The following is a 25,973-nucleotide window of genomic DNA, read 5'->3' on the forward strand; positions in this document are numbered from 1 at the left end:
TAAGAGAAAGGCTTTTCTTACTAAACTCACTAAAGCTGAATAATGTTACCCAGGGCTTGTGGAAGACCAAACACAGTAAAAAAGGAACTTTGGAGAAAAGACATGTTCTCACGATCAAACAAAAAGCTTCCTTTGACCTCCCCAAGGTGACCAGTAGGAACCAGCTGTGCCAATTCCTGGTCCCTACACCCCCGAGTTTCTGGACACTTGATGTAATTTCTGATCAAACGAAGGGAAGGGAAAAAGGGCCACCCCATGGGCAAAGCCACAGCTGGTCACGCCATGATGTGAATGAAGGAAGGAGGCCAGAAACAAGACAGAGGGGACCAGTGCCCAGGGCGAGGGAAGGCAACCTGCAGCACGCGGCTCATCCACTGGAAGCTGTCCTCCTCCGTGGAGTCGGGCCTCTGCTCTGCCACGATCACAATCCTCTCGTCGTGCAGCACAGTCACTGAGAACACGGCTATCCTGCGGGGACACAGGAGCACGGTGAGCCTGCACCGGACGCTCGTGCAGCCCTCCCTCCGCGATCAGGGCTCCATCACCATCACGAGCGGGTGACACAGCTCCAACGACGACTTCAACACGGCAGCCGTGCTTCCAAATTTCCCCCCACTCATCATTACGGGAAGAGCTGCGGGAGGCGCCCAGGGATGCTGCCGAGGCAAGGTCACCCTCATCCCCAGGAGGCCACACCCAGCACCCGTGGGCTCTGGTGTCCAGGTTACGCCTTTCGGTACACAGGGGCAGATGTGCAGTGATCAGACCTGCTGAAATTGAGAGCCACACCCTTCACAGCTGAGTTTGCACCTGTGAAGTTAATGGTCTCCAAATCAGTAGAAATTTCCTGTTTCAGAACTAGTGATTTTCTGCTAAGTATATGTGCCTTATACCATCAGTACAGCACAGTCACCTCTAGTAAACTCTTTTTTACAAAGAGGTTGTAGCTTTAAAAATAATTCAAAGGCGGCAACATCATCTCCAGGTATCTACTTCCTGCTCCTGTCAGCTTCCAAACTGAAAAAAGGCTCTAAAACACTTTATGACTTCCTCCCGATTGGCAAAAACTCAGGAATCCTGGCAACTCATTTCATCACAGAGCCTCCGCTGTGCGCCAGGCAAGGCAGGGAAGAAAACGGCGGTAGAGCGGGGAAGTGGCGAGCGTCTGCGCGCACGCAAGTCTGTGACTCAACCGTCACCCTTGGGTCTCTCCAACCCGCTCTATGATGAATATCTGGATCTTTAATTTGTGCCGTTATTTATCAGAAGTTTTCTACGGCATATTCCTTTATACTTAGAGGGGAAGTTCAATGGAAATATATTTATGGGGTTCAGGGAATTTCTATAAAATCTTGGACATTCAGAACTAGGTTAAATCTCAGAGGTCAGAGTCCAGTTGCTTCAATTATACAGAAGAGGAAACCAAGACACAACACATTTAAGGAATCTGTGCACTTTCAACCCTTCAAAACCACATAAAAAGTGTGGCCGACCGGAAACTATATGCTTAATTTGCAGAACGCCACTGACCTTCCCCTGTAGACAAACTTCATGGGTTCGACGGCCAGCGCGGTGGCCACAATGTCGTCGGCGTTGTGCCTGCGCCCGCTGACCACCATGAGGCCATCCATCTTGCCCACCACGAAGACGAGGCCCCCAGGACCCACAAACCCCAGCAGGCCTGTCCTTATGAACGGGTATTCACTGATTGGAGCCCCGGAGCTGGTCATGGGAAACACCTGCGGAAACAGCATCCATCAGGCCGCCGTTCACGTGGCCAGCTGGTTTTAGTCCTCACCGCTTCTCCTGCCAGCACGGCACCTGCTTTGCTTAAGCTCTGCCTTTCATCCCAGCAACCCTGCCCGAGGGCCGAGGTCGCAGTTACCGCTGGTGGCCAACAGGCAGAAACACACTTCCCGCCCACCTCAGCAGGACCCCATCCGTTCCTGCACCTCCACTCACCTGCGGGAACTCCTCCTGCCTCTGAACCCTGAACAGGTAATACCCAGAAGACTCACAGGAGGCCACTCAGCAAGAACTGATTACTTCGTTTACAAAACCACAATGTATAAGATGAGTGAAGAGTCAAGGTACATTTTAAACAATGTATGTTAGTTTTAAAGTCATCTCTATTCATTCATAAAATGTTATTTGCCCTTGTTGGAAGTATGCTGAAAAGAAAAATATTAAGGAAGCAAATCCAATCAGTTCAAACTGTAAACCTCTTTTCCTCCACCCTTGCAGATAAATCACATAGAAATGGAGATGGGGTTTTTATTTAGCTTTGTATCTAGCTCAGTTTCGAGGGATATTTTAGAAAGTTCAATTCACATTCAAGAAAGCTATCATGGACAGGTATTGTAACATCTGTTCAGACACATCCAAAGTTCTCAACATTTAGACCAGGAACAGTGGCTCATGCCTGAATCCTGGCACTTTACGAGGCTAAGACGGGAGGATTGTTTGAGACCAGGAGTTTGAGATCAGCCTGGATAACAGCACAAGACCCCATATGTACAAAAGAATTTCTTTTTAATTATTTAGGTGTGGTGGCACACGCCTGCAGTCCTAGCTACTCGGCGGCTGAGGCAGGAAGATGGCTCAAGCCAAGGAGTTTAAAGCTGCAGTGGGCTGTGATCGTGCCACCGCCCTCCAGCCTGAGTGACAGAGCAAGACCCTGTCTCAACACCAACCAAAAGTTCTAAACATTTAGGAAATGTATCCGCAAACAATTTATATTTTCTGACGTATAGCTTAAATATTGTGCTACTCGTAAGGCCAGGACCTACTTGGTAAAAAGATGAGTTCTGAGTTGTAGCACTGAACGTGTGTCTGACCCCTTCATGTCTCTGCTCATTACACAGCACATCTGTGCACACGCCCCTTGCACGCACATTACACAGGCGTCTGTGTATACCACAGACATACTTGGGTGAAGCCCTTCTCGCACACGAGTGCACGTTCCCTCATGATCCACTTGTCACAGTAAAGGTGAGAAAAGTAACACAAAGGATCCTTTCTTAGGAAATTGTGCTTGTTGTTTTAAACCCCGGTTATAAGGTCAGAACGATGCTGATACAACAAATGGATCAAAAGTGATACGAAGTGGGAAAGTGCCGTCATTTTCATGAATATAAACACGTCTTGCTGAGAATGGATCTTACATTCCATGTCTGTCACTATGCACCTGCCAAGGCTGTTTGGAGACGGAGCCACAGGCAGTGCTCGTGGCAGGACTGTCCTCCACCTACCTCAAAGGTGTTCTTGGTCATGCCGGAGAGGCCATAGTAGGACGTGCCCGTCGCAACTGCACACACACACAGCTCCCCGATCTCATCCGTTCTACACAGCTGAGGAACCCCGTCTGGCTTCACTGAACACATGATGGCTAAAAGCAAACAGGAAAGCACACGCAGCGTGAGAGGGGGTGGGTGGGGAGAATAAAGGAAACAGGGAAGACGCGAATATGAACGACGACACCAGTGAACAGGAATGGGGTCTGGAGCAAAACTGTACGGATGGTCGTCAGCCAGACATTCCTTTTCCCTGAAAAGCCGTGATTTCTCCTGTTGCAGCAACATGGCCAATTTCATAGCTGAAACATCAATAAATATTGCAACTGCTTTAATGTTAATGTGCAAGTTGTATTTGAGGCATAACATCATCTGCCATTTAGATTTGGGGAGGACCCTCAGAACCAACCTCAGGGCCGCCTGCCACACGTACATCAGCAACGTGGTGCAACCTGAACTCTGCAAATCAAGCCTCTAATGTCTTAGGGAAATCTGAACCTTCGATTTCATGCTCCATGCAAGGTGAGTCCTTCCGAGAACACCACTGGAGCGCTTCGCGCACGGTTCAGTGCTGATCAGTTCTCACTGGTCTGTACCACCAACACTTTGATGCTTTGAACAACAACGTCCTACGTAGCCCCCAACTGCAAGCCACAAATCTGATTAGGGCGCCAAGAGCCTCATGCTTCAGAGGGGTGGGGTGTGCATTAGTGACAGCTGAACTGTTTAGAAAGAGCCTGAAACAGCCGGCACCTGCTGGGCTGGAGTACGGGTGTCTAAGAAGTGGAACAGCGGAAACATAAGTTAAACTCACAGGAAGAAAAATTCACATTAAAATTACACTGAAAGATTCTTCACCCATCATATTGGTAAAAATAAAAGTCAGGTAATAGGGCGGATAAGGGAGTGGAGAAAGAAGTGCTGCTGTTTACTGCTCGGCAGGGTGTAAAGCCTCACAAGCTTCGAAAAGACAATCATCATAAAAGCTACATCGGTAGTTCTCTTTGAAACAGAACTCCCACTTCGAGAACTGTTTCTATTAGACACGAGGGGGTCACTCACCGCAGCAGCAAAAGAGGGAAAATTCCCAAACAGGGGAGGCTCAAATAACCTTAGTGCTCCCACAATGTAGCACTGCGCCGCCTCGAGAACAGCACGGAGCTCATTACGTGCTGACAAAGGACCCCAAGATATAAAATATGCGTGTGTAGGCAGTGCTCCATCATGATGTGAGAAAACCCCCAAACCCAGGGCAGAGAACACACACGGGGTGCGGGGCGCACGCGTCTGTTCCACAGCCCCAGGTGCCTCTGACAGGGAGCCTGGGAAGCTTGCGGTTGCTCTCACAGTCACAAAGGAGCGTTTCCATTGTGTCCTTCAGAACCTTTTGAAGACTTCACCATGAAGCTCCATTTATTTGAAAACCAGGTATTAAAGAAAGAAATGGAGCCAGGTGGCCTGGCCACAGCTGGGGGGCAGAGAGTGGGCTGGATACAGGGGCTGGAGGCTGGAAGCAGAGGCAGAGCCGCAGGGATGCTGGAGGGCGTCCACAGGGAACTGCGGTAGTGAGGAGTAGGGAAGCCAAGGGCTGCCTTCACTTCTTTTATGCCAAACCGGGCGAACAGAAAGGCAAGAGCTTCTGGAGTGCCTGGCCCCAGCGCAGCTCACCATGAAGGGGCACGAGGGGTCTACCTCTGTGAGACTCCACGGGGCGGGGGTCCCTGCTGAGGCCCACCTGACCTGGCGTCCTGCACCTGCTGCTGATGGTGGCAGCACTGCTCACACGGGCATGGCTACCCTGCTGGCCTTGAGCCCACACCCCATGCCTGGAGGGCTCAGCAGGAGACACAGGCTCTGGGGTTCCCAGCTGAGAAAAGAGCCAGGTTCCCTTTCAGGGGCCAGAGAGCCAGGGGCTGATGCTGCCAGTGACCCCATGAGTTGAGTGCCAGGTGTGTGCACCCTGAGAATGGTAAAGTGGCTCCTGGGAGGTGCCTGGGAGCTCCTGGTGGGGCTGGTGGGAGGCACGGTGGGCCCTGCAGCTGGGCGCTTCCTCACGCATCTGTGGAAAAGGCTTCTGAGACTTGGAAAAAGGGCTCTACTGCTGAAAACAGGCTTCGTGGTCACACAGACTCACACTCCTTGGTTTTCACATGTGTCTGCCTTGGGGGAAGCCAAGCTTGGCTGTTCCCACTCTGGCTGGTGTCTTAGGGTGATGGACGGGCACGTCCTCTGGGGCAGAGAAGGGAAGCTGCCCAAGCACCAGTGTGGACCCTGCACTGGCCCCGAAGCCTTCCAGGGAAGGGGAGCCTGAGGTCCCAGGGTGCAAAGCTGCCCTTCCCCATCTTCTCGATCGTCTACCAGGAGAGGGAACGCTGCCTCAAACGTCTGAAGCCTGACAAGGACTTCAGAAGACTGGGAATGAGGCTCTCAGCCCGAGGACACACCACAGGAATGTGGGAACGTGGGAGTGTGGGCTTTGGTGATGTGTGTTAGAAAAGCATTTAATAACTGGTTCATCTGTGTGGCTCGCGACGCACACTCACCTCCAGGCATCACGAGGCCGACATCCTGCACAGTGAGCACGGAGAGCTTCTCTTCCGAGTCCACACGAATGACTCCGTAGGTCAGCCCGTGCATGGAGAGGACGCCCCGGCCCGGGGGCTGGTTACTGTCATCCGTGGGCCTGTAACGACAGTTTTTAACTTGAATATGCAGGGGCAGATAAGCCATCACAACCCCAGCTGTGCAGTCAGCACACAGGCAGCAGGCTGGGCCCCTGGGAACAGGGCCGGCCACCCACGTGGCCGCATTAGGGGGTGCTCGTTCTGTTTATGAAAGGCTGGTGGCGAGTCTACTGCTTCCGCCTCTGCGTTCCCAGGGAATCTCAAGAATACCCGAAAACTACGAAGGCAGCTCCTCTCCTGCCCTGTCTATGCAGGCCCTGCACAGACCGGCTCTCTCTCTCCTCCCAGCTCCTGCTCGCTCCACAGTCTGCTCTTCAGTTTTGCAAATGTCTGGAAGCGGGTGCATCCACTCCAAGAATACAGGCAGAACCGCTGAACAGAAATGATGGAAATCCCGACTGTCCAGCCTCAATTCAGAGGCAGGCTGTCTGGGCGTATGCCCAATTTTATATATAACAATCTAAAATAAGATTTACGCTGTGCCATTCTGGCTGCCAAGTTCTAAGGAAAATTATTTGGGTGGCAGGCAAGCTGTAGAATGCACTGTGGGTCAGGAGAAGGAGGTCCACACAAGGCAGTTTTCAGAAGACCACTGCGCACACGTGCACCACTCTGGGCCCGCCCCCCCTCCTCTGCCGGACACCCCAGCTTGCTCCCGCCGTGGGGCTGCTGCGCTGCTTCTCGCTGCTACCCAGGACGTTCCTCTGGCAGACCCCCGCACGGCCCTCTCCCTCCGCATCCCCAGGACGTTCCTCCGGCAGACCCCCGCACGGCCCTCTCCCTCCGCGTCTCCAGAGTTTGGCTCGAATTGGGGACTTCTCATCCCCTCAGAAAACACTCCCCACCCAGGTGCCCGCCCCACAGCACACACCTCTGACTACCTGTGCGACCTCCTCCCTCAGACCCAACTCTCCTGAGTTTGTTTTGCTCACTGCTGCATCCCAGCCCTGGAAAATATCTAGCAACAAATATCTGCTGACTGAATTTGTGAACAAAATCTCTCTAAGATCATGGATTATATTCCTGAAAACTAACAATTCCTCAATGGTTATCTAAGTGAGTCACCACAATTTAGGTACACATTACATTTGTTTCTGTAATTTTCCATATATAAATCTTTAATGCACTTCAGACTTAAAAGCTGAACCTAAGCTTGCTGTTTAACTTTAAAATATTATGGTTTATAATGAAAGTGAAGACATAAATGAGGCAACATAAAAGTTAAAATTTGCAAGAGGAGATCTCATTTGAATGAAGTAACTGGTATAACTGAAAAAAAGCATGAAAGACTCTGGAAACAATTATTCTAGATGTAAGAATCAAAAAGGATAGAGCTAACCAGATAGAAAAGAAAAGTCTGCCCAAATAAGAAAACCCACACGGAACCACCTAGATGGCGTGAGCTCAAATCACTGGGCTTTACGTTATTCTCCCGGCCTTTACTTCCCAGAGACTTCAAAAAAACCAAAACTTCAAAATGAAAACACAGTGTTGTCAGTGGTCCTGCCACCATTCCCTCACCCTAACAGTCCTCTACAAAGATCGATGTGGGAGTCAGGAACTGTGAGCTTCAGTATCTGCCCTGGGTTGAATCGTGTCCCTGCAGAAGATCACCCCTCATATCTGTGACCTTATTTGGAAGCAGGGCCTGTGCAGAGACAGATGCCCCTGGACTTACAATGGGGTTACAACCTGATAAACCCATTGTAAAGGTGAAAATCGCAGGTTGAACCACCTTAAGCCAGGGCCATCTTATGACCAGGTTAAGATGAGGCTGGGTTAGAATGGACCCTAAATCCAATTACTCGATCCTTGTAAGAGGAGAGAGAGGCCCGGACACAGGGAGGAGCTCACATGATGATGGAGGCAGGGACTGCAGTGACAGGTACCCCTCCAGGATCGCTGAGCACCTGAGGCCGGGGTGAGGCCTGGGGCGGGTTCCCTCAGCACCTCCAGAGGCCCAGCCCTGTGGCAGCTCGGGGTCTCCGACTCCAGCCTCCGGAACTGAGACAAGTGTCTGTTGTTTAAACCACCCACTGTATGGTACTTTGTTACAAGAGCCCGAATACACTGAGTGATAAAAATTTAAGGTACACTTATTTTTGTTTTAAAAAGTCACATGAAATCAAAACGCTGGGCTAGCCGAGATTCAGAACACTGACCTGCCAGGCCAGGGGCTGGGAGGAGAAGTTACCTTAGGGCCCCATCATGTGTGTTTTGTTGTCTCAATTACAAAATCCCCCTTCCCTCCCTTTTTCTTTTCTGAGACACAGTTTCACTCTGTCACCCACGCTGGAGTGCAGTGGTGCGATCTTGGCTCACTGCAACCTCTGCCTCCCGGGTTCAAGCCATTCTCCTGCCTCAGCCTCCTGAATAGCTGGGACTACAGGTACCCACCACCACAGCCAGTTAATTTTTTTGCTATCATTAGTAGAGACAGGGTTTCACCATGTGGGCCAGGCTGGCCTCAAACTTCTGACCTCGAGTGATCCGCCCACCTCAGCTTCCCAACATGTTGGGATTACAGGTGTGAACTACTGTGCCTGGCCAAGATCCTCTTTTCTATGTTTAAACACAGTTAATGAGAAATAAGACTTGCACATTTAATAATACCTTAAATTACAAATTGCATTTGCTATAGGAACTTTTCAACGATGCTTACACAATGATAGTTACAGGAGGCTGAATATGTTCATATTAGCGACATTAACCTTGTATTAATTTAACCTGCCACTGTACATTTATTCATATTTGATAGATTCTCTTGCTAGTCGGAGAAAATGCATGGCCCTGGGTTTCCTTCCTTGCAGATGTGCAAGACACTGGCACACAGCCAGGCACAGAAGCGCAGTGCTCCCGACACACACACAGGTGGACACAGAAGCGTGGTGCTCCCCCCACACACACAGGCGGACACACAGGCAGACACACAGGCAGGCACAGAAGTGCAGTGCTCCCGACACACACACAGGCGGGCACAGAAGCGTGGTGCTCCCCCCACACACACAGGCGGACACACAGGCAGGCACAGAAGCGCAGTGCTCCCGACACACACACAGGTGGACACAGAAGCGCGGTGCTCCCCCCCCACACACAGGCGGACACAGAAGCGTGGTGCTCCCCCCACACACACAGGCGGACACACAGGCGGACACACAGCCAGGCACAGAAGCGTGATGCTCCCGACACACACACAGCTGGGCACAGAAGCGTGGTGCTCCCCCCACACACACAGGCAGGCACACAGCCAGGCACAGAAGCGTGGTGCTCCCGACACACACAGCCGGGCACAGAAGCGTGGTGCTCCCGACACACACACAGGTGGACACACAGCAGCACGATGCTCCCAACACACACACAGGTGGACACAGAAGCACGGTGCTCCCCACACACACAGCTGGGCACAGAAGCGTGGTGCTCCCGACACACACACAGGTGGACACACAGCAGCACGATGCTCCCGACACACACACAGGTGGACACAGAAGCACGGTGCTCCCCACACACACAGCCGGGCACAGAAGTGCGGTGCTCCTGACACACAGGCAGCCTCACAGCCCCACCGACGTGGTGTCCGGGGCCACCACTTAACTTCTGACCTGGTGGTGCTGATGCCTCCCCCTCCAGATGGCAAACCAATGCCCCAGTGGTACCCTCCGTGTGCCAAATGGTTCTGAGTCTTTCATGCATAGGGACTCAAAACTCACCACAAGCCTATGGCTATTATTCCCCAATTTCAGATGAGAAGACTCAGGCACGGAAAGGTTGACTTCACCACCCAAGTGAGCCGTGGGGCTTGGCAGGACTCAGACCCAGAGCACAGCCTCTATTCCCAGGACACTGAGGGCATCAGTCTACTGCTTTTTATAAAAACTTAGAAGCAAACAGTACAACCAACGTGAGCACATTCTTACTATGAACAAGGCAAACATCACAGTCCAAAGGGAAAGTGCCTGTTTCTGCTCCAATCCTGTGCCCCACAGATAACCACTATGGAGATTTTTATATGTCAAAGTTTAGACTCCTAGATATAAGGTTAAGTATAAAATTTGTATGTATACCACTACACTGATTTTTTAAAGAAAAGCAGAATCAAGATGCTGCTGCTTCTATGTTGGCAGAGAAGCTGAGTGTTGGGAAAAGCTGAGTGTTGGGAGAAGCTGAGGCAGGGCTTGCATGTCTGACATAACGTAAAAGAGTCTTGGAACATGTCCGGGCTCCAGGGTCTAAAACTCCTCATGGCCTTTGGAACACCAAGCTCTGTGCTAAAGGGTGGAAGGCTACCCTGATGCACCGTTATCTAAGCCCAGGGCATAAAACCCCTCGTGGCTTGGACAGAATCCAGGGCTCGTGGCCTCTGGAACGTGTCTAGATTCGCTGGCTCCTTGCTCTCCCAGGATCGAATGTATCTTGAGTTAAAAGAACCTGCTCTCCAGTATCTCAAGTAGCAGAGTATGTTCCACATGCTTCAAAGGAAATGCTAAACCATCACAGCTGCAGACCATGTGCTTTCCCTTTCCACTGCCACATTCTCGACACCTGTTTCTTTGATCACCAATAAATAGTCTGGACGTCCAGAGCTCAGGCCCTTCACAGCCTCCATATTCGCAATGGCCCCCTGGTCCCACTTTCTCTCTCAAACTGTCTTTTCTCATTCCTTTGACTCTGCCGGACTTCATCACCCCCATGACCTGGTGGTCTCAGTCTCCTCACTAAACATACCTGCAGATCTTTCCCTGTCTGTGTGTGGGTGTACATCTGTGTAGGTGTGTGCACCACTGCATTCAGCTGGTTTGTCACATGGTGTTCAGTAACATCAATATATGATCATATATTTTCTTTCATTCAATTTTTATATAGCCAGAAATATACCTGTAACATGTGTATCTAGAAAGAAAATGGAGGATCAAAAAGCACATATACTTAAAATTTTAAGACCACCTAAATACCTTCCCAAAAGAACATATTTTGCACTCCACTAACAGAAGTATTATTTCCTCATCTACTAGAAAAGCACCTCACATTGGCTGTCTGGGGTCGTGGTTATATATTTAATGACCTACTCCGCACAGTAACCCTGTGGAGATGGGAGCAGCATCATGACCCCACCGTTTAGCAGACGGGCAGGGTGAGGAGGGCTGAGTGCTGCCCAAGGCTGCTGCTGCAGAGCCAAGCCAGCGCCAGTCTCAGGCTGGCTTCAGGATCTGTGCATCTGGCCACAGCGCCAAGCTGCCTCGGCAGTGCCCGTCTCTGCACACTCTTGCCAACACTTAAAATGCTTCCCAATTTGTTGAGTAAAACATCACGTGTTCCACTTTGTGTTCCCTATATTATTAAGCAAGTTACATGATATTTACCTCCATCAACACCTTGTTAGGAAGTAAAAATCCCAAGAAGGTAGACAAGGTGAGGAAGGGAAGAAACAGTCCCCACAGGCAAAATTCAAGGGGATTTAAAAACATCCGCCTGAAGAATCAATATCAGTACACTAAACAATGGCTGATAAAGGTATCCGCCCATTCATCAACTTCCACACTCAGTTCCAAGGTGAAACGATGTTCAAGACCAAGCGGCTTCGTGTGCCTCACGAAGAATATGAATTCCAGGAGGGACCGTCTCCGTGATCTCTGGGAATGTAAGGAGGCAGCATCCACTCTTGGAGACACGGAAGGAGCAAAACACAGAGCTACGTATACAACACCACGATGACGTGCAAAAGGAAAAGGAAAAGAAAACTAAGGACAACAGAGTCTGGATGTTTTGCCGCCTCCGGATCTCCCGTTGAAATGTGATGTCCAGCGCTGGAGGCGGGCCTGTTCTCGCAGTCACGCGAGACTTCTCTATGTGATGTCCAGCGCTGGAGGCGGGCCTGTTCTCACGGTAACGCGAGAGCTCTCTATGGTGATGTCCAGCGCTGGAGGCGGGCCTGTTCTCGTGGTCACGCGAGAGTTCTCTATGGTGATGTCCAGCGCTGGAGGCGGGCCTGTTCTGGCGGTAACGCGAGAGTTCTCTATGGTGATGTCCAGCGCTGGAGGCACGCCTGTTCTCGCGGTAACGCGAGAGCTCTCTATGGTGATGTCCAGCGCTGGAGGCGGGCCTGTTCTCGCGGTAACGCGAGAGCTCTCTATGGTGATATCTACCGCTGGAGGCACGCCTGTTCTCGCAGTCACGCGAGACTTCTCTATGTGATGTCCAGCGCTGGAGGCGGGCCTGTTTTTGCGGTAAGGCGAGAGCTCTCTATGGTGATATCTAGCGCTGGAGGCACGCCTGTTCTCACGGTAACACGAGAGCTCTCTATGGTGATGTCCAGCGCTGGAGGCAGGCCTGTTCTCGCGGTAACGCGAGAGTTCTTCATGAGTTCACATGGGATCTAGTTGTTTGGAATGGAGCTGGGCATCTCCTCTCTGCCTCCCTCTCGCTCAGTCTCTCACCATGTGACACACGGGCTCCCGCTTTGCCTTCTGCCCTGATGTAAGCTTCCCGAGACCTCCCCAGGAGCTGAGCAGATGCTGGAGCCATGCTTCTCTTACAGCCTGCAGAACTGTGAGCCAGAATCAACCTCTTCTCCTTATAGATTACCCAGTCTCACACATTCCTTTATAACAATGCAAACAGACCAACAAAAAGGAGAGAAGCAGGCCAGACCTTGCAATGTGGCCTCACAAGGAATGTACACTACGGCTTCCACCAAACCGTTTGCACTGTTGACTTGTCACAGCGTTTCCAGCCTCTGGAAAACATTCCATAAGCCTTGCCTGCATAACACCTTGAAGCAGCAGCTCCTATAAATTTCATGAACACGTCCAGTTTGCTACTCCTGACCACAAGCAGAGCTCGGCCAGGCTCAGGACATTAACACAAAACAAACAGATCAAGCAGTAAACAGGCCTTACCAGCCTCCAGCTCTAGGGCTTACCAGAGGAGCCGCACTGCACCTGCACCGCTTTAGTGCCGCCTGTTATTTGCTGAATCCCTGAGGCAAGCGAGTTAACGAGGGTCTTTTTCTTCATCTTACACGGGCTCTCTCCAATCTAGTAATTCTCAGCTTAACAGCAGCAGCACATTTGGAGAACAAAGAGTTAAACTGCAGACCCCTCCTCCCCCCAGCAATCTTTACACAGCCTGTCTTTGCAACAGATCACACAAAACACGCCTGTAGTCATGTAACTGCGGTAACGGCAGCAACACCTGCTGAATTCTTACTACGAACCAGGCGTGTTTTTAAGTACTTTATGTGTATGAACCCACTCAGTGCTCACACGGGCCTCTGAGGGGGCTACTGCTGTGATTCTCATCTATAGACGAGGAATCTGAAGGGGCTGAAGGTGAAGCCCCACCCACGTCACAAAGCTGGCGCGAGATGAACACAGAGGAGGCCCCAGGCCGACCTCACAGAGGAGGCCCTAGGCCGACCTTGGCCCCCGACAGAGCGGGCACAGAGAAGGACCCAGGCCGACCACACAGAGGAGGACCCAGGCCGACCTCACAGAGGAGGACCCAGGCCGACCTTGGCCCCCGATAGAGCAGGCACAGAGGAGGACCCAGGCCGACCTCACAGAGCAGGACCCAGGCCAACCTCACAGAGGAGGACCCAGGCCGACCACACAGAGGAGGACCCAGGCCGACCACACAGAGGAGGACCCAGGCCGACCACACAGAAGAGGCCCTAGGCTGACCTTGTTCCCCGACAGAGCAGCACAGAGAAGGAAGGAGGTGGCGCTCATCCCACGCCTGCCGTTTCCCACGCTGGCCTCAAAGCACCTGCACAACGTTGCTTCTTTGGGAAGACGCATTCGGGTTCCAGACAAAATGAGAGGTTACTGGGAAGCCTGTCTGAGAGTGGAGAGTGTTCCCTTCCGAACTAGCAGCCAGAGCCCCGAGGAAGTGTCTTTTTTAAAAAAAACAGGGTAGCCGCTCTGGTCTTAATTCACCATTCACCACCAAAGGTTTTTCTTTTAGACGAATGTAAATCAGCCCTGATGAAGGTGCCTGGGCACACAGAACACAGAGCATGTCCTCTGCTTTCTTTCCTCCCCGGGCCACGCTTCAACAGCAGCAGAATGCCCTTACACACTCATAGTACCCAGTAAAAGTGCCCTTTAAAGGACAAGGAGCAGGTAAGCTTGTGAACTCATTTTAGCAGAAACAATATTTTCGGGAAACACTTCTGCACCACAAGGAGAAATTCAGTGAAAAACGTGCATGTACAACGTTCAGTGTGACAGACTTTCAAAACCACAACAGATAACGGAGGCTCTGATTTTTAACAGGAAAAGATACGACGTAAAAGCAGCCAGTGTATTAAGTTATGAGTTGATTTAATGTAACATTCTTCCTTTTCCCTAATAGCAGCAATGCATGCCCATGAAAAACAGCCCATTTTAAGAGCCGCGCAGCACAGTGAGCCGCCCATCTCCACCGCCTCGCCCGCCCTGCATAGCGCAGCACAGTGAGCCCCCCATCTCCACCGCCTCGCCCGCCCTGCGTGGCGCAGCACAGTGAGCCGCCCATCTCCGCCGCCTCGCCCGCCCTGCGTAGCACAGACAGTGAGCCGCCCATCTCCACCGCCTCGCCTGCCCTGCATAGCGCAGCACAGTGAGCCGCCCATCTCCACCGCCTCGCCCGCCCTGCGTGGCGCAGCTTTTTTTGGCACTGAATATACTGTTTACAGATACTTAATGTTTTGCTACCAAAAATGGGATCACACTATATAAACTTTTTTGCAAACTGTTTCTCATAAGCCTTGGCCACCTTTGTTTCCAGGGGAGGTTACGGGCTGAAACTGGGGGGACCCTGTGGGGAGGCCCCTCCTCTGCTATTTTCTCACTGCACTGCGAACCTTTGCCAAAACAAACTTCTCGTGTAATTCGCCACAAAAACAGAACCCACTGTCAAACGCAGGTGGTCGGGTGAAATTAAACAGGAAAACCTGGCTTGCTCTTCAATGCTGCCTAACGGTCATGCTCTAGTTCAGGTGATTTTCATCTCAAGACTATTCTATAGAGAATTTCAAAATTTTATCCCGCTTTTTAGATAAAATTACAGTTTATCTTGCTTTCCCTTACATGCTGGATTCTGGAACTTGGGTCTGACTTTTCTGAGCAGTCAGAAGTGCTCACTTTGGAACCACTTTGTCTCAGAGCTATGCTGTTTTCTCCTGTCACTCATCCAGGCACCACCCGCACCCAGTGGGCACCAGACAGCACCGTTCTCCCTGTGGACACCTCTTCTTCGATTTTCTCCCGGCTAACTTCTAGCTTGGACACTTTCAAAAAATGGAAGATGGCTGTTGTGACAAGGGGGCAAAACGCAAGATTTTATCTTTTCTGGAATTACTGTTTCATTGTTTTACATGAATTTTTGCCTTTTGTTACTAAATTATCGGGATATCCGAATAATACTTTGTAGTTACAAAGCTAAAAATTAAGCTTTTCAGTTCAACAAACATTTTCACAATGTAGCTTTAAGGAAATCAATTCTGTCACATCTACATTCTAGAGATGGTAACAGACTCAAACGGCAGGAAGCTTAAGGAGAGATGGTAACAGACTCAGACAGCAGGTTAAGGGGATACTTGCAGCCAGGAAACAGTTTCCTGGTTTTTGCCTTGCAATTTGTCCTTTAAAAAATTTCTGATGAGTTTAGGCACCACAAACCCCTATTTCCCCAATATTTCCTACTCTAAAACTAGTATCAGTAGAAGAGAAAACACAAAATATAACAAGACAGTGACAGGTTTAAAGAGAAGAAAATACTTTAAATGCCTGGGTGAAAATACAGCTCACATAAGCAGACTGAGCAGACTTCACTAGAGCAGGTGATTTCCTGCCACCACTTGGCTGACACACGTGAACACAAGGGTGAAAACAGACACACACGAAGGCAGACACATTAATACAAACATGAAGACAGGCATACACAGGTGAAGACAGCCATGAAGAAAGGCAAGCATGCATGAACATGCATAGACACGCATGAACACATGCATAAAGACACATGAACAGACATGCCTAGACACACGTGAACACACATGCATAAAGACGTGAACAGACATGCCTAGACACACGTCTTTATACATGCATAAAGACACGTCAACACAGACATGTGAACACAGACATGCCTAGACACACGTGAACAAACATGCATAAAGACGTGAACAGACATGCCTAGACACACATCTTTATACATGCAAAAAGACACACGTGAACACAGACACGTGAACACAGACATGCCTAAAGACATGTGAACAGACATGCCTAGACACACGTCTTTATACATGCATAAAGACACGTGAACACAGACACGTGAACACAGACATGCCTAGACACATGTGAACAGACATGCATAGACATGTGGACATGCCTAGACACACGTCTTTATACATGCATAAAGACACACATGAACACAGACACATGAACAGACATGCCTAGACACACGTGAACACAGACATGCCTGAGGACAGGCACGTCTCCAGCCCTTGCCCCTTCAAGGTCTCCGACTCATGTTTTCAAAGAATCTCAACCACCCTACAATGAGTGCTGGTCATTTTTTGGCAACTGGCCTTTCTCTGAGGGGAGAACCGACTGTGTAAGTTCCAGCAGTGACCTGCCTCCAGTGCTGGGCAACCTGAGGGAGGGCACAGTACCTGGAGCCCAGGTGCCAAGCGGCTCCCACATACCCCCCCATCGCCAGGGCTGCCGCTGGCTCCCGTGCGCCACACCCCCCCACAACCCCTGACAGCCGCTGCTGGCTTCTGTACGCTGTGACCCCCTATCCCACCCGAACCCCTTCCCCATCACCAGGGCTGCTACTGCTCCCGGAAGCGCCCGTGCATCCTGCCTATTTATCAAGCGGGACACTGGAGGTTCCATCGATCCTGTGAGCCCTGAAACCTTCCAATGTGCTCTGTTTTGCATGACAGACATTCTATGTTGCTTGCAAGAGTGACATAAAGATACTCCACAGCTAGTAGGCTGCGGGCACCCTTGTCAGACCTGGGGCTTTTGAAGGCCCTGGCCCTTGACAGCCTGGAAGATCGACTCATAGCCCTGATGTCCACGCCCGGCCCTGCTGGCACCTGCAGCCCTGGGTGGCTTTCTTGTGAGTGCCTCAGCTTCTGATTTATCTACTCTTTTATGTTTTTTTTTTTTTTTTTTTTTTTTTTTTTTTGCAGAAGAGAATCACTAAGTGACACATATTCCAGAGAGGGCCAAAATTCTACAAACAGTAAGCAAATGCATATCTGCAATTTTATCTGCATTCTACTACAGATAATCGTTATCCTTTTTTAATTAAACAGACCGAAAGCCAAACAAGCAACCAGCTGCAACTCAGCATTGGAAGTTCAGTCTCTGCTTCGCTACCAGGAGCAGGGGCTGTCCCTGGAAGATGGTTCACACAGAAGACGCTGTCCCTGGAAGATGCTTAACACGCAGGACACAAATGCTTAGATCCCAACACAAAGGAAACGCCCATCCTAGAACCCCTTCAAATAGGCATAATCCATCCTCTACAGACCCTTCTCTGCAACAAAACAGGGGAATGTAGCACTTGTTTTTGTTCTTTAAAAAACATAAGGAGTAAGTAAAACGAGAGCACTGTACTGCCTCCCATGCTGGACACGACGACATTTAAGAAGGCATTCATTTTGTTCTCACGCCAGAACCTGCAGGGAAGCCTTGCCAGACCTCACTTAAAGCAGCTTTATAGAACGTACGAAAGCCATTTTTCAGTTAATAACCTGGCCTCTGGCCTCTCCTACGTGGAAAGTTCACCTCAAATCTTAAGACAGAGTACACCGAGTTCACAGTCGCCGGCTCATTTTCCAAAAACACGCATCTGTCCCAACCCCTTCTACGGCACACAACGGAGACCCCAGCACAGAGGGAAGTTTCCCTCTGTTCACACGTGCAGACAACGATGCAGAGAGGGGTGTGTTGGTGGAAATGCAAGTACAAGTGCTCCTTTCATCAAATTTATTCAAAAGTGACTTAAACATCAGGGTAACGAAAGATACAGGTTCTAAGGACCAGCACTGGTTTCTCTCCTAAAGATATTCACCACTGAGATAGAGTTGCCGCCTAATTCATCTCAGGCAATTAGGGAGTCCAAGTGCAATGGCCAGTTATACAGATTATTCTTTTGTAAAGCATCAGCATTTAACAGTTTCTGCATCATATGCATGATAACGACATAAAAAGACAGTCTTGATGAGACTGAGAATGACGGGCGGCAGGGAGAACCGGCACAGGAACACTCGGGGGGCTGCTGTTTGTTTTCAGGACACTGTCGTTCCTAATTCAACTTGGAATGCTAAAATCGTATCTTTTAATCCCTCTCGGTCCTTCAATTTGTTGAGCCCAATCACGCCAATCAGAAAAGTGGCACACCCGAGAAGAGTGGCACACCTGAGGAGAGCGGCACACCCGAGGAGAGAGGCACACCCGAGAAGAGCACTGAAGCCAGCGCCAGGGAGGTAGCTCTGGAGACAGGCTGCTGTAACCCACGGTGGGCCGTGTCCAGAGACCACTCCTCCAGACACTGCGCAGGGTACAGGCGGCAGCCGACCTGATTTATGTGCCCACGTGCACCACCGGGCGAGACAGTGGGAGGGAGACACATCCTGCTCTTGTTATTTCTGTTTGTGTCCCGGTCAATGCCTGCCCTTCCACAGTTTTGCCTATAATAATTTAAAAACCACACACTGCTATGGGAAGCCTGTTGCAAGCAGGCCTCCTGCACTCATCTACACTCCAGAGCTCACCTCACAAGAATGGAATGACCCTCCTCTTCCCCACCACTGGGAGTACTGCTGTGGACACGCTGCCCCAGACCCCCGAACCACACCTCCTTCTCTCTCACCACACCTTCCTCTGGACCAGCCTTGGGTGGGCCGGTGACAGCCGACACAGGAACGCAGCCTCTCTGCAGGAGCCTGTTCTCGGCAGATGCTACAACAGCATATTTAGGCCGTCAGTGGCACCTACGTCAACCAAGTAAAATGAAAACAAAAACCCAAACGCACACATGGCTCCATTTATGTAAAATGCCAAGCGTGTGCATATCACGTGCATAAACACACGTGAGGTTTGGGCTTCACTTCTGGTGAATGACATGGGATTGTCAGAGCAAACTGTACAAGAGGCAACTTTCTGAATTTACCTACTTTAAATTTTACTTTCATTCACTCAAAAAATATGCATCAGGCATCAACTATACACCAGAGACAGACAATGAAAAAAATAAATATACCAGTAAATCCCACAGCACATGGAAGTCAGTAGCACTGCAAGAAAAGCAGGCTGATGAAAACGGACTCTATCCCACCCCAGATGAAACCAGAGGAAGGTGTGGCGAGAGAGAAGGAGGTGTGGCGAGAGAGAAGGAGGTGTGGCGAGAGAGAAGGAGGTGTGGCGAGAGAGAAGGAGGTGTGGCGAGAGAGAAGGAGGTGTGGCGAGAGAGAAGGAGGTGTGGCGAGAGAGAAGGAGGTGTGGCGAGAGAGAAGGAGGTGTGGCGAGAGAGAAGGAGGTGTGGCGAGAGAGAAGGAGGTGTGGCGAGAGAGAAGGAGGTGTGGCGAGAGAGAAGGAGGTGTGGCGAGAGAGAAGGAGGTGTGGCGAGAGAGAAGGAGGTGTGGCGAGAGAGAAGGAGGTGTGGCGAGAGAGAAGGAGGTGTGGCGAGAGAGAAGGAGGTGTGGCGAGAGAGAAGGAGGTGTGGCGAGAGAGAAGGAGGTGTGGCGAGAGAGGAGGTGTGGTGCGGGGGTCTGGGGCAGTGTGTCCACAGCAATACTCCCAGTGGTGGGGAAGAGGAGGGTCATTCCATTCTTGTTTCCATGTACACGCACGTGGAAATCGGAGTAAATTCCTATCCCACCCCAGATGAAACCAGAGACTGACACACACGAGGAAATCGGAGTAAATTTCTGCCAACGGCAAGGACAGGATATTATGATTCCATGAGCCTCTAGACAGTTCCACTTATTAAGGAATTACGGTGAAACTGCAGAGAGTGATACATGTTTTTTAACGAATGAATCTACATAAAAACAGAAATAAACTCGTCTTGAAAGGTTAGGTCCCGCTTTCACCCTCACCCTCAGCGTTCACCGTTAGGATTTCCTGATCTCCCTTCGCTGCTGAATCAGGACTGTCTCTAGGTTAGCTACGTAAATCGACAGGACCCAGTACCTCCGGATGGCCACAGTGAGGGCCTCTGGCGAGCTGGCACAAGGACAGATGACCTCCTGTCGAAGGCCTTTACTTTGGAAGACATTGAGAAATGCATCGCAAGATGAAATAGACCCTAGAGTGAAAGAGGGACAATGGTCAGACAGCTGAAGCACTGTGATTGATTACAAAATCCCACCACAGAAAACCGTTCTGAAGGTGGGATTTAGGCACAAGTGGATCTAGGCAGTATGGAAAAATATTTAATACAATTTATTATTTATGTTACACTGAAAGTGGTCATTCTCAAACAGAACTCAAGAATTTAAAGAACTCAACCTCCACATTTATGACCCCTTTTCTGACAGATGAACTTACTTTAGTAACTTTTCTGAGACTTGTTCCAACTGTTTTCAGTATGGAAGTTCCAAGACAGGGGTAAATCTAAACCAAATGAAGAAAACTTTCCTCTCTATTAAATGATGAGGTCAAGGCATAATTATCAAGAACATACGTGCTAAACTATGTCCAAATATAGACATACTTTCCTTTATGCAAGATGTATTGTTTTGTAGAGTTATGGGTTAAAACAATTGTTTATTAAATTAGCTCAGGATTTTTGAAATTTTATATTTGAAAACTGTTTATAAAACCTGTTTATGAGTCTGCTTTTGTATATCTGGTATTAAAGGAGTTTATGCTGTTTTAACTTACAAACATAAAAGTTGCATATTTCATAAATGTGGTCAGAAACCTTTCATTAATTTCACTCGGCTTTTAAGTTTTATATACTTTTCTCACAAAAGCATGCTAGCTAGGTTCTCGTTTCAGTTGGCTGAAATATTTCTCAAGGTGTATTTATTCTGTGGAGCCACTAATTTACTTCATCTGAGTATTTTTGTTAGAGAATATGATAATGAAATTACATGTAAAATGACAAATTAATTTACTGATCAAGAAATCCACTACAGACCGTAAAGTACGAGCAGTCAAATATTTCCTGAATATTTCCTTATTACCTGCTTAGGGCTTACTTAATTTCACCCTCATGAAAGTTTATGACGTAAGCACCGTTCTACAGGCAGGGAAACAGGGTCACCAAAGGAACTTTCTCTACAGAATCAAGACATCCTCTGAATCCCAGGGCTGTGGAGTCTACAAATGTCTGTCCTTATTAAGCCATCGTACCTCTCGGCCAGAGCGAGAGATACGGTTTGGTGATTTTAAGACAACTTCTTTACTAAGATAAGGATTAGAAAAAGAAAAATCAAAGTATAAAGAATGAAACCTGGGGGAAAAAAATAAAAAAAGGCTCCACAGCCTGCCTCGTTCCCACGGCTCCTCACTCACAGGGGTTCGCGCCGTCCGCCACGATCAGCATCCGCAGAGAGGAGAGGTTGATGTCTCTCTGGTCTCTGTGGGCCACCAGCGCCCAGTGCATATCCCTCGATTTCACACACGCCACTTTGGCTAAAAGAAAAATAGAAATAGGTTAGTACGTGCCACCGTCAGATCGCCCCCTGTTGAAAGAGAGAGATCGTCGTGAGTGGTGGGAAGGGTGAAGAATCACTGTCACCCAGCCCCCGTGAGCCTTGTTTTTTTTTTTTTTTTTTTAATACCAATCTCGGCTCACGGCAACCTCCTCCTTTTCCTGGGTTCAAGAGATTCTCCTGCTTCAACCTTCCAAGTAGCTGGGATTATAGGCATGCGCCCCCAGGCCCAGCTAACTTTTGTATTATTAGTAGAAACGGGGTTTCTCCATATGGGCCAGGGTGGTCTGGAACTCCTGACCTCAGGTGATCCACCCTCTTTGGCCTCCTGAAGTGCTGGGATTACAGGAGTGAGTCACCGCGCCCGGCCAGACCCACCTTTGTACTGGCAGACCTTCTGGATCCAGGAGAGAGGGTTCACCTTCATCAGCGAGTACGGGATGCTGATCACATGCATCATGTTCATGACGCTCTGCAATCAACACAGGAACACGCAGGGTGAGCACGGAGGGGCACGCAGAGGAGCAGCTCTCAGCCAGTGGCAGGGACGCTAGGCCGCACGGGGGCAGGGGGAGCCCTCAGAGTGCTGCAGACACCAGGCCGCACAGCCCCTGGAGGCTCCTTAGGGTGGGGCTGGCAGGGACGGCAACTACAGAGGGGCATGGCAGAGGAGCAGCTCTCAGTGAGTGCCGTGGACGCCAGGCCACATGGGGCCCCAGAGGAAGAGGGGAAGAGGAGGAGGAGGAGGAGCCGCTCGCAGGAAGCACCACAGACGCCAGGCTGCATGGGCCCCCAGGGAAGGAGGAGCAGCAACTCTCAGGGAGCACCACAGACACCAGGCTGCACGGGCCCGGAGGAGGAGCAGTCGCACAGGACCCTGGAGGCTCTCTAGGGTGGGGAGGGCGCGGACGGCTGGTCTGCATGAGCGTGGCACGGTCGGGTCTGGGTGTAATCCTTTAAAGCATGTCCATGGGAAAGCGACTCCCAAGGTCTCCCTCCACTGCTTTCCCTAAACTACTGCTGACAGAATTAAATAATTTAAGTCCAAATCCTTTTTAAGATGAAACCTTTGGTGAAGTATCACCATTTTCAACAGCCTTTCATATCCTCGAAGCCTAATTCTTCCTAGTGTGTTACGCCAGCTTTTATTTTGCAGAACCCGTCTTGAGAACTGTACGCTGCTCTGAAACGCGGGGCCGAGGGAAGCTCACGTTTTGGCTCTGGCCAGGCCTGGCTGCAGCAGATTGAGACTCCTAACAACAATAAACGAGGACACACTGGCTAGTACCTATACACTGCTGCATGCTGCTGCACGCTGAGGCTGGGACTCACACCTGCCTCACGCCACAGCAGTCAGACCAGGCACCACCTGGCGGGCTGTGCAGTCGGCTAGGATCCTTGCAGTCTTGTAGGCTACGGGTTGGGGGCAGACAAGAGGGCACAGACCCCTCCGCAGAGCCACTGGCTCGATTCAGGAAGCTCCAGATGAAAGCGGAAAGACGACGTGCGCCTTCCCTCCTCAGAGCTCCAGCAACTCCCTCCCCACTCTGTGCTGGGGTTTGTGAGGGCATCTTAAAAGCTGCTGCTGTCTGCTCAGAGACCTCGCCTTAGATGCTACAGTGGAGAGACTCACACCCACCAGGGCTGCCGGCCGTACCCCAGAGCACAGAGCAGGCAGGCTGGTACCACCAGCGGGAGACCCTCAGAGAGGCGGCCCCACGACGAGGCCTCAAAAGCAGGGCTGTGCGGACAACGCCACAGCCAGAAACTTGGGGGTTCTAATGACGAGAGTGACTAACAGCAACAGTGACGTAGCTATCTGTTCTTTAGGACCTGATCATTGAATCATGTGTCAAACGTGTAGGTGGAGTGGGTGCTTAAACTTTAGGCCACATAATTCTCACACCAGCCACGTCAAATAGGATTGTCGTTCTCATTCACAGATAGGAAAACTGAGGTTCAGATTTGAGAAGGGACTTAGATGCACGTGTGATATGCCTGAGTCACAAAGCTAAGAAATGAAGGGCTGAGACACAAGCCCAGGTCCTCCAACCCCAAAGCCGGGCTTCCCCACTGCACCAGCACACGACGGTGCTGGGACCACACTGCTCCATCTCACCCCCTAACAGCATCAGACTCGAGAGATGACCCACATGTATCACAGAAGGCAGCCAGGTGGGCTGCTCTGGAGCCACAGATATTTGGTCTAGGAAATGCTTGCCGGCTCCTTTTCACATGAATTCTGGTCCACTGAGAAACGGCACATCCTGTATTCATATGCCCATCACTCATGTGACAACTACTAGAATTTTCTACCACCAAAAGGTAAGAAGCTTCAGCATAAGAAAATATTCAAAAGAAAAATTAGTGAAAATTACCACATTCGAAACAGATGGGGGGAGCATCTAAGCAGTCACGCTCCACATAGCTTTTAAGTGCCAAGCCTGCTTTAAACAAGTAAGGTTTCTTCCCCATAAGAAGTGCCCAAGCCCGGCACTGTCATGCAGGGCACTCGTGATTGTGAGACAATCATTTCCCTGTAACACACACTGATTGCCAACCTCAAAGGCAAATCTGTAAACTACTTTTCCCCACAGAGTAACACAACAGCAGGCCCCACTGACTCAAGAAATAACAGGAACATGCAGCTAACCAGATGTACAGGACAGTAATCCCCACACCAACCAACCTTTGATGTTACGCTAAGATACTGAATGCCAAAAGTGTGGGAAGGAAGATAATGATCTCCACGTGAGCCCTGGAAGGCTGTTTTCAGCAACTGTAACCTCAATCCATGTGTCCAAGACGCTCAAACCAGTGGCTGCTGAAACAACTGGCTTCGTGGTGCAGTCGTGAACCATGTTAGCGGACAACATCGGTCTTCTAAACAGTAATGATTTTCTCTTCACAGTGTGGGAGGAAGCAGCTTGCCCAAGTGAAACGTATGCACGCCTAGGTATTTGTATTCTGACACCCAGCACACTCCTGTGTGGACAGGCTGGGCGGAGGGGGGACTCCTGTGTGGACAGGCTGGGCGGGGGGGGACTCCTGTGTGGACAGGCTGGGCGGGGGACTCCTGCGTGGACAGGCTGGGCGGGGGCGGGGGACTCCTGCGTGGACAGGCTGGGCGGGGGCGGGGGCGGGGGCCTCCTGGGTGGACAGGCTGGGCGGGGGCGGGGGCCTCCTGGGTGGACAGGCTGGGCGGGGGCGGGGGACTCCTGCGTGGACAGGCTGGACGGGGGCGGGGGACTCCTACGTGGACAGGCTGGGCGGGGGCGGGGGCCTCCTGGGTGGACAGGCTGGGCGGGGGCGGGGGCCTCCTGGGTGGACAGGCTGGGCGGGGGCGGGGGACTCCTGCGTGGACAGGCTGGGCGGGGGGGGGACTCCTGTGTGGACAGGCTGGGCGGGGGCGGGGTGGACAGGCTGGGCGGGGGACTCCTGCGTGGACAGGCTGGGCGGGGGCGGGGGACTCCTGTGTGGACAGGCTGGGTTGGGCGGGGGACTCCTGCGTGGACAGGCTGGGCGGGGGCGGGGGCCTCCTGGGTGGACAGGCTGGGCGGGGGGCGGGGGACTCCTGTGTGGACAGGCTGGGTTGGGCGGGGGACTCCTGCGTGGACAGGCTGGGCGGGGGCGGGGGACTCCTGCGTGGACAGGCTGGGCGGGGGCGGGGTGGACAGGCTGGGCGGGGGACTCCTGCGTGGACAGGCTGGGCGGGGGCGGGGGACTCCTGCGTGGACAGGCTGGGTTGGGGGGGGACTCCTGCGTGGACAGGCTGGGCGGGGTGGGGGGGGGGACTCCTGCGTGGACAGACGCGGCCAGGGGACCTCACTTACCGTCAGGATGCCATGCCAGAGCCCGACGTCTTTCTTGAAGTCCAGCACGTTCACAATGGTTTCAGCTGCACAAAAGAGGGAGTCAGAGATTCTTTCTTAGGACAGGACAGCAACAGACCAAAACGCAAAGAAAACCCAACACTGCATCGCGGGAAACAACAGATCTTGGAAAAATCCCATTTTGCTGCATCTTGGTGGAAATTCTGCAGACCCGTTTGAGTGCTGGTCACCCTGGAGTTTCTAGACAGATATCCTGACACACGAGTGAGCAGCGTCAGCTCTCCAGGCTGCGCCTTAAAACACAGTGTTCCTTCTCTTTTTATATGTTTCCCCCTCCCTGCCTTGTTCTTTAAAAGATTTCTTTTCACTTCCTCACGAGTCTCCCAGGAAAGGAAGCTTTGCAGCTGGAGAGCCCTGTGTGCACAGAGGAGGTGGATTTTTGGCAACACGGGGACCTACGCAGCTCTACTGGAAGTCTCCAAGGTTGGAGTTGCAATAAAACAAGGAGGCA

The 25,973-nt window shown here is 51.0% G+C and overlaps 1 protein-coding gene across 6 annotated transcripts in view; it reads right to left on the bottom strand.

Moving 5' to 3' along the window:
- The window catches only part of DIP2C (disco interacting protein 2 homolog C), a 375,852-nt gene that overhangs the window by 82,827 nt on the left and 267,052 nt on the right, over positions 1-25,973 (bottom strand). For 5 of the 6 annotated variants that reach the window (XM_005564485.5, XM_065520211.2, XM_065520210.2 and 2 more), the window contains 8 exons: positions 25,463-25,527; positions 22,008-22,101; positions 21,490-21,609; positions 20,161-20,275; positions 5,837-5,976; positions 3,252-3,388; positions 1,531-1,739; positions 354-468 (listed from right to left, as the gene is read on the bottom strand). In XM_005564485.5, coding sequence (XP_005564542.3) covers positions 354-468; positions 1,531-1,739; positions 3,252-3,388; positions 5,837-5,976; positions 20,161-20,275; positions 21,490-21,609; positions 22,008-22,101; positions 25,463-25,527 — 995 coding nt within the window. Of the gene's footprint in view, positions 1-353; positions 469-1,530; positions 1,740-3,251; positions 3,389-5,836; positions 5,977-12,893; positions 13,051-20,160; positions 20,276-21,489; positions 21,610-22,007; positions 22,102-25,462; positions 25,528-25,973 lie in introns of those variants that run through there. The other variant, XM_074000878.1, reaches the window with a different exon arrangement.

The sequence above is a fragment of the Macaca fascicularis genome, chromosome 9, assembly GCF_037993035.2.
Source record: "Macaca fascicularis isolate 582-1 chromosome 9, T2T-MFA8v1.1".
NCBI lineage: Eukaryota > Metazoa > Chordata > Mammalia > Primates > Cercopithecidae > Macaca > Macaca fascicularis.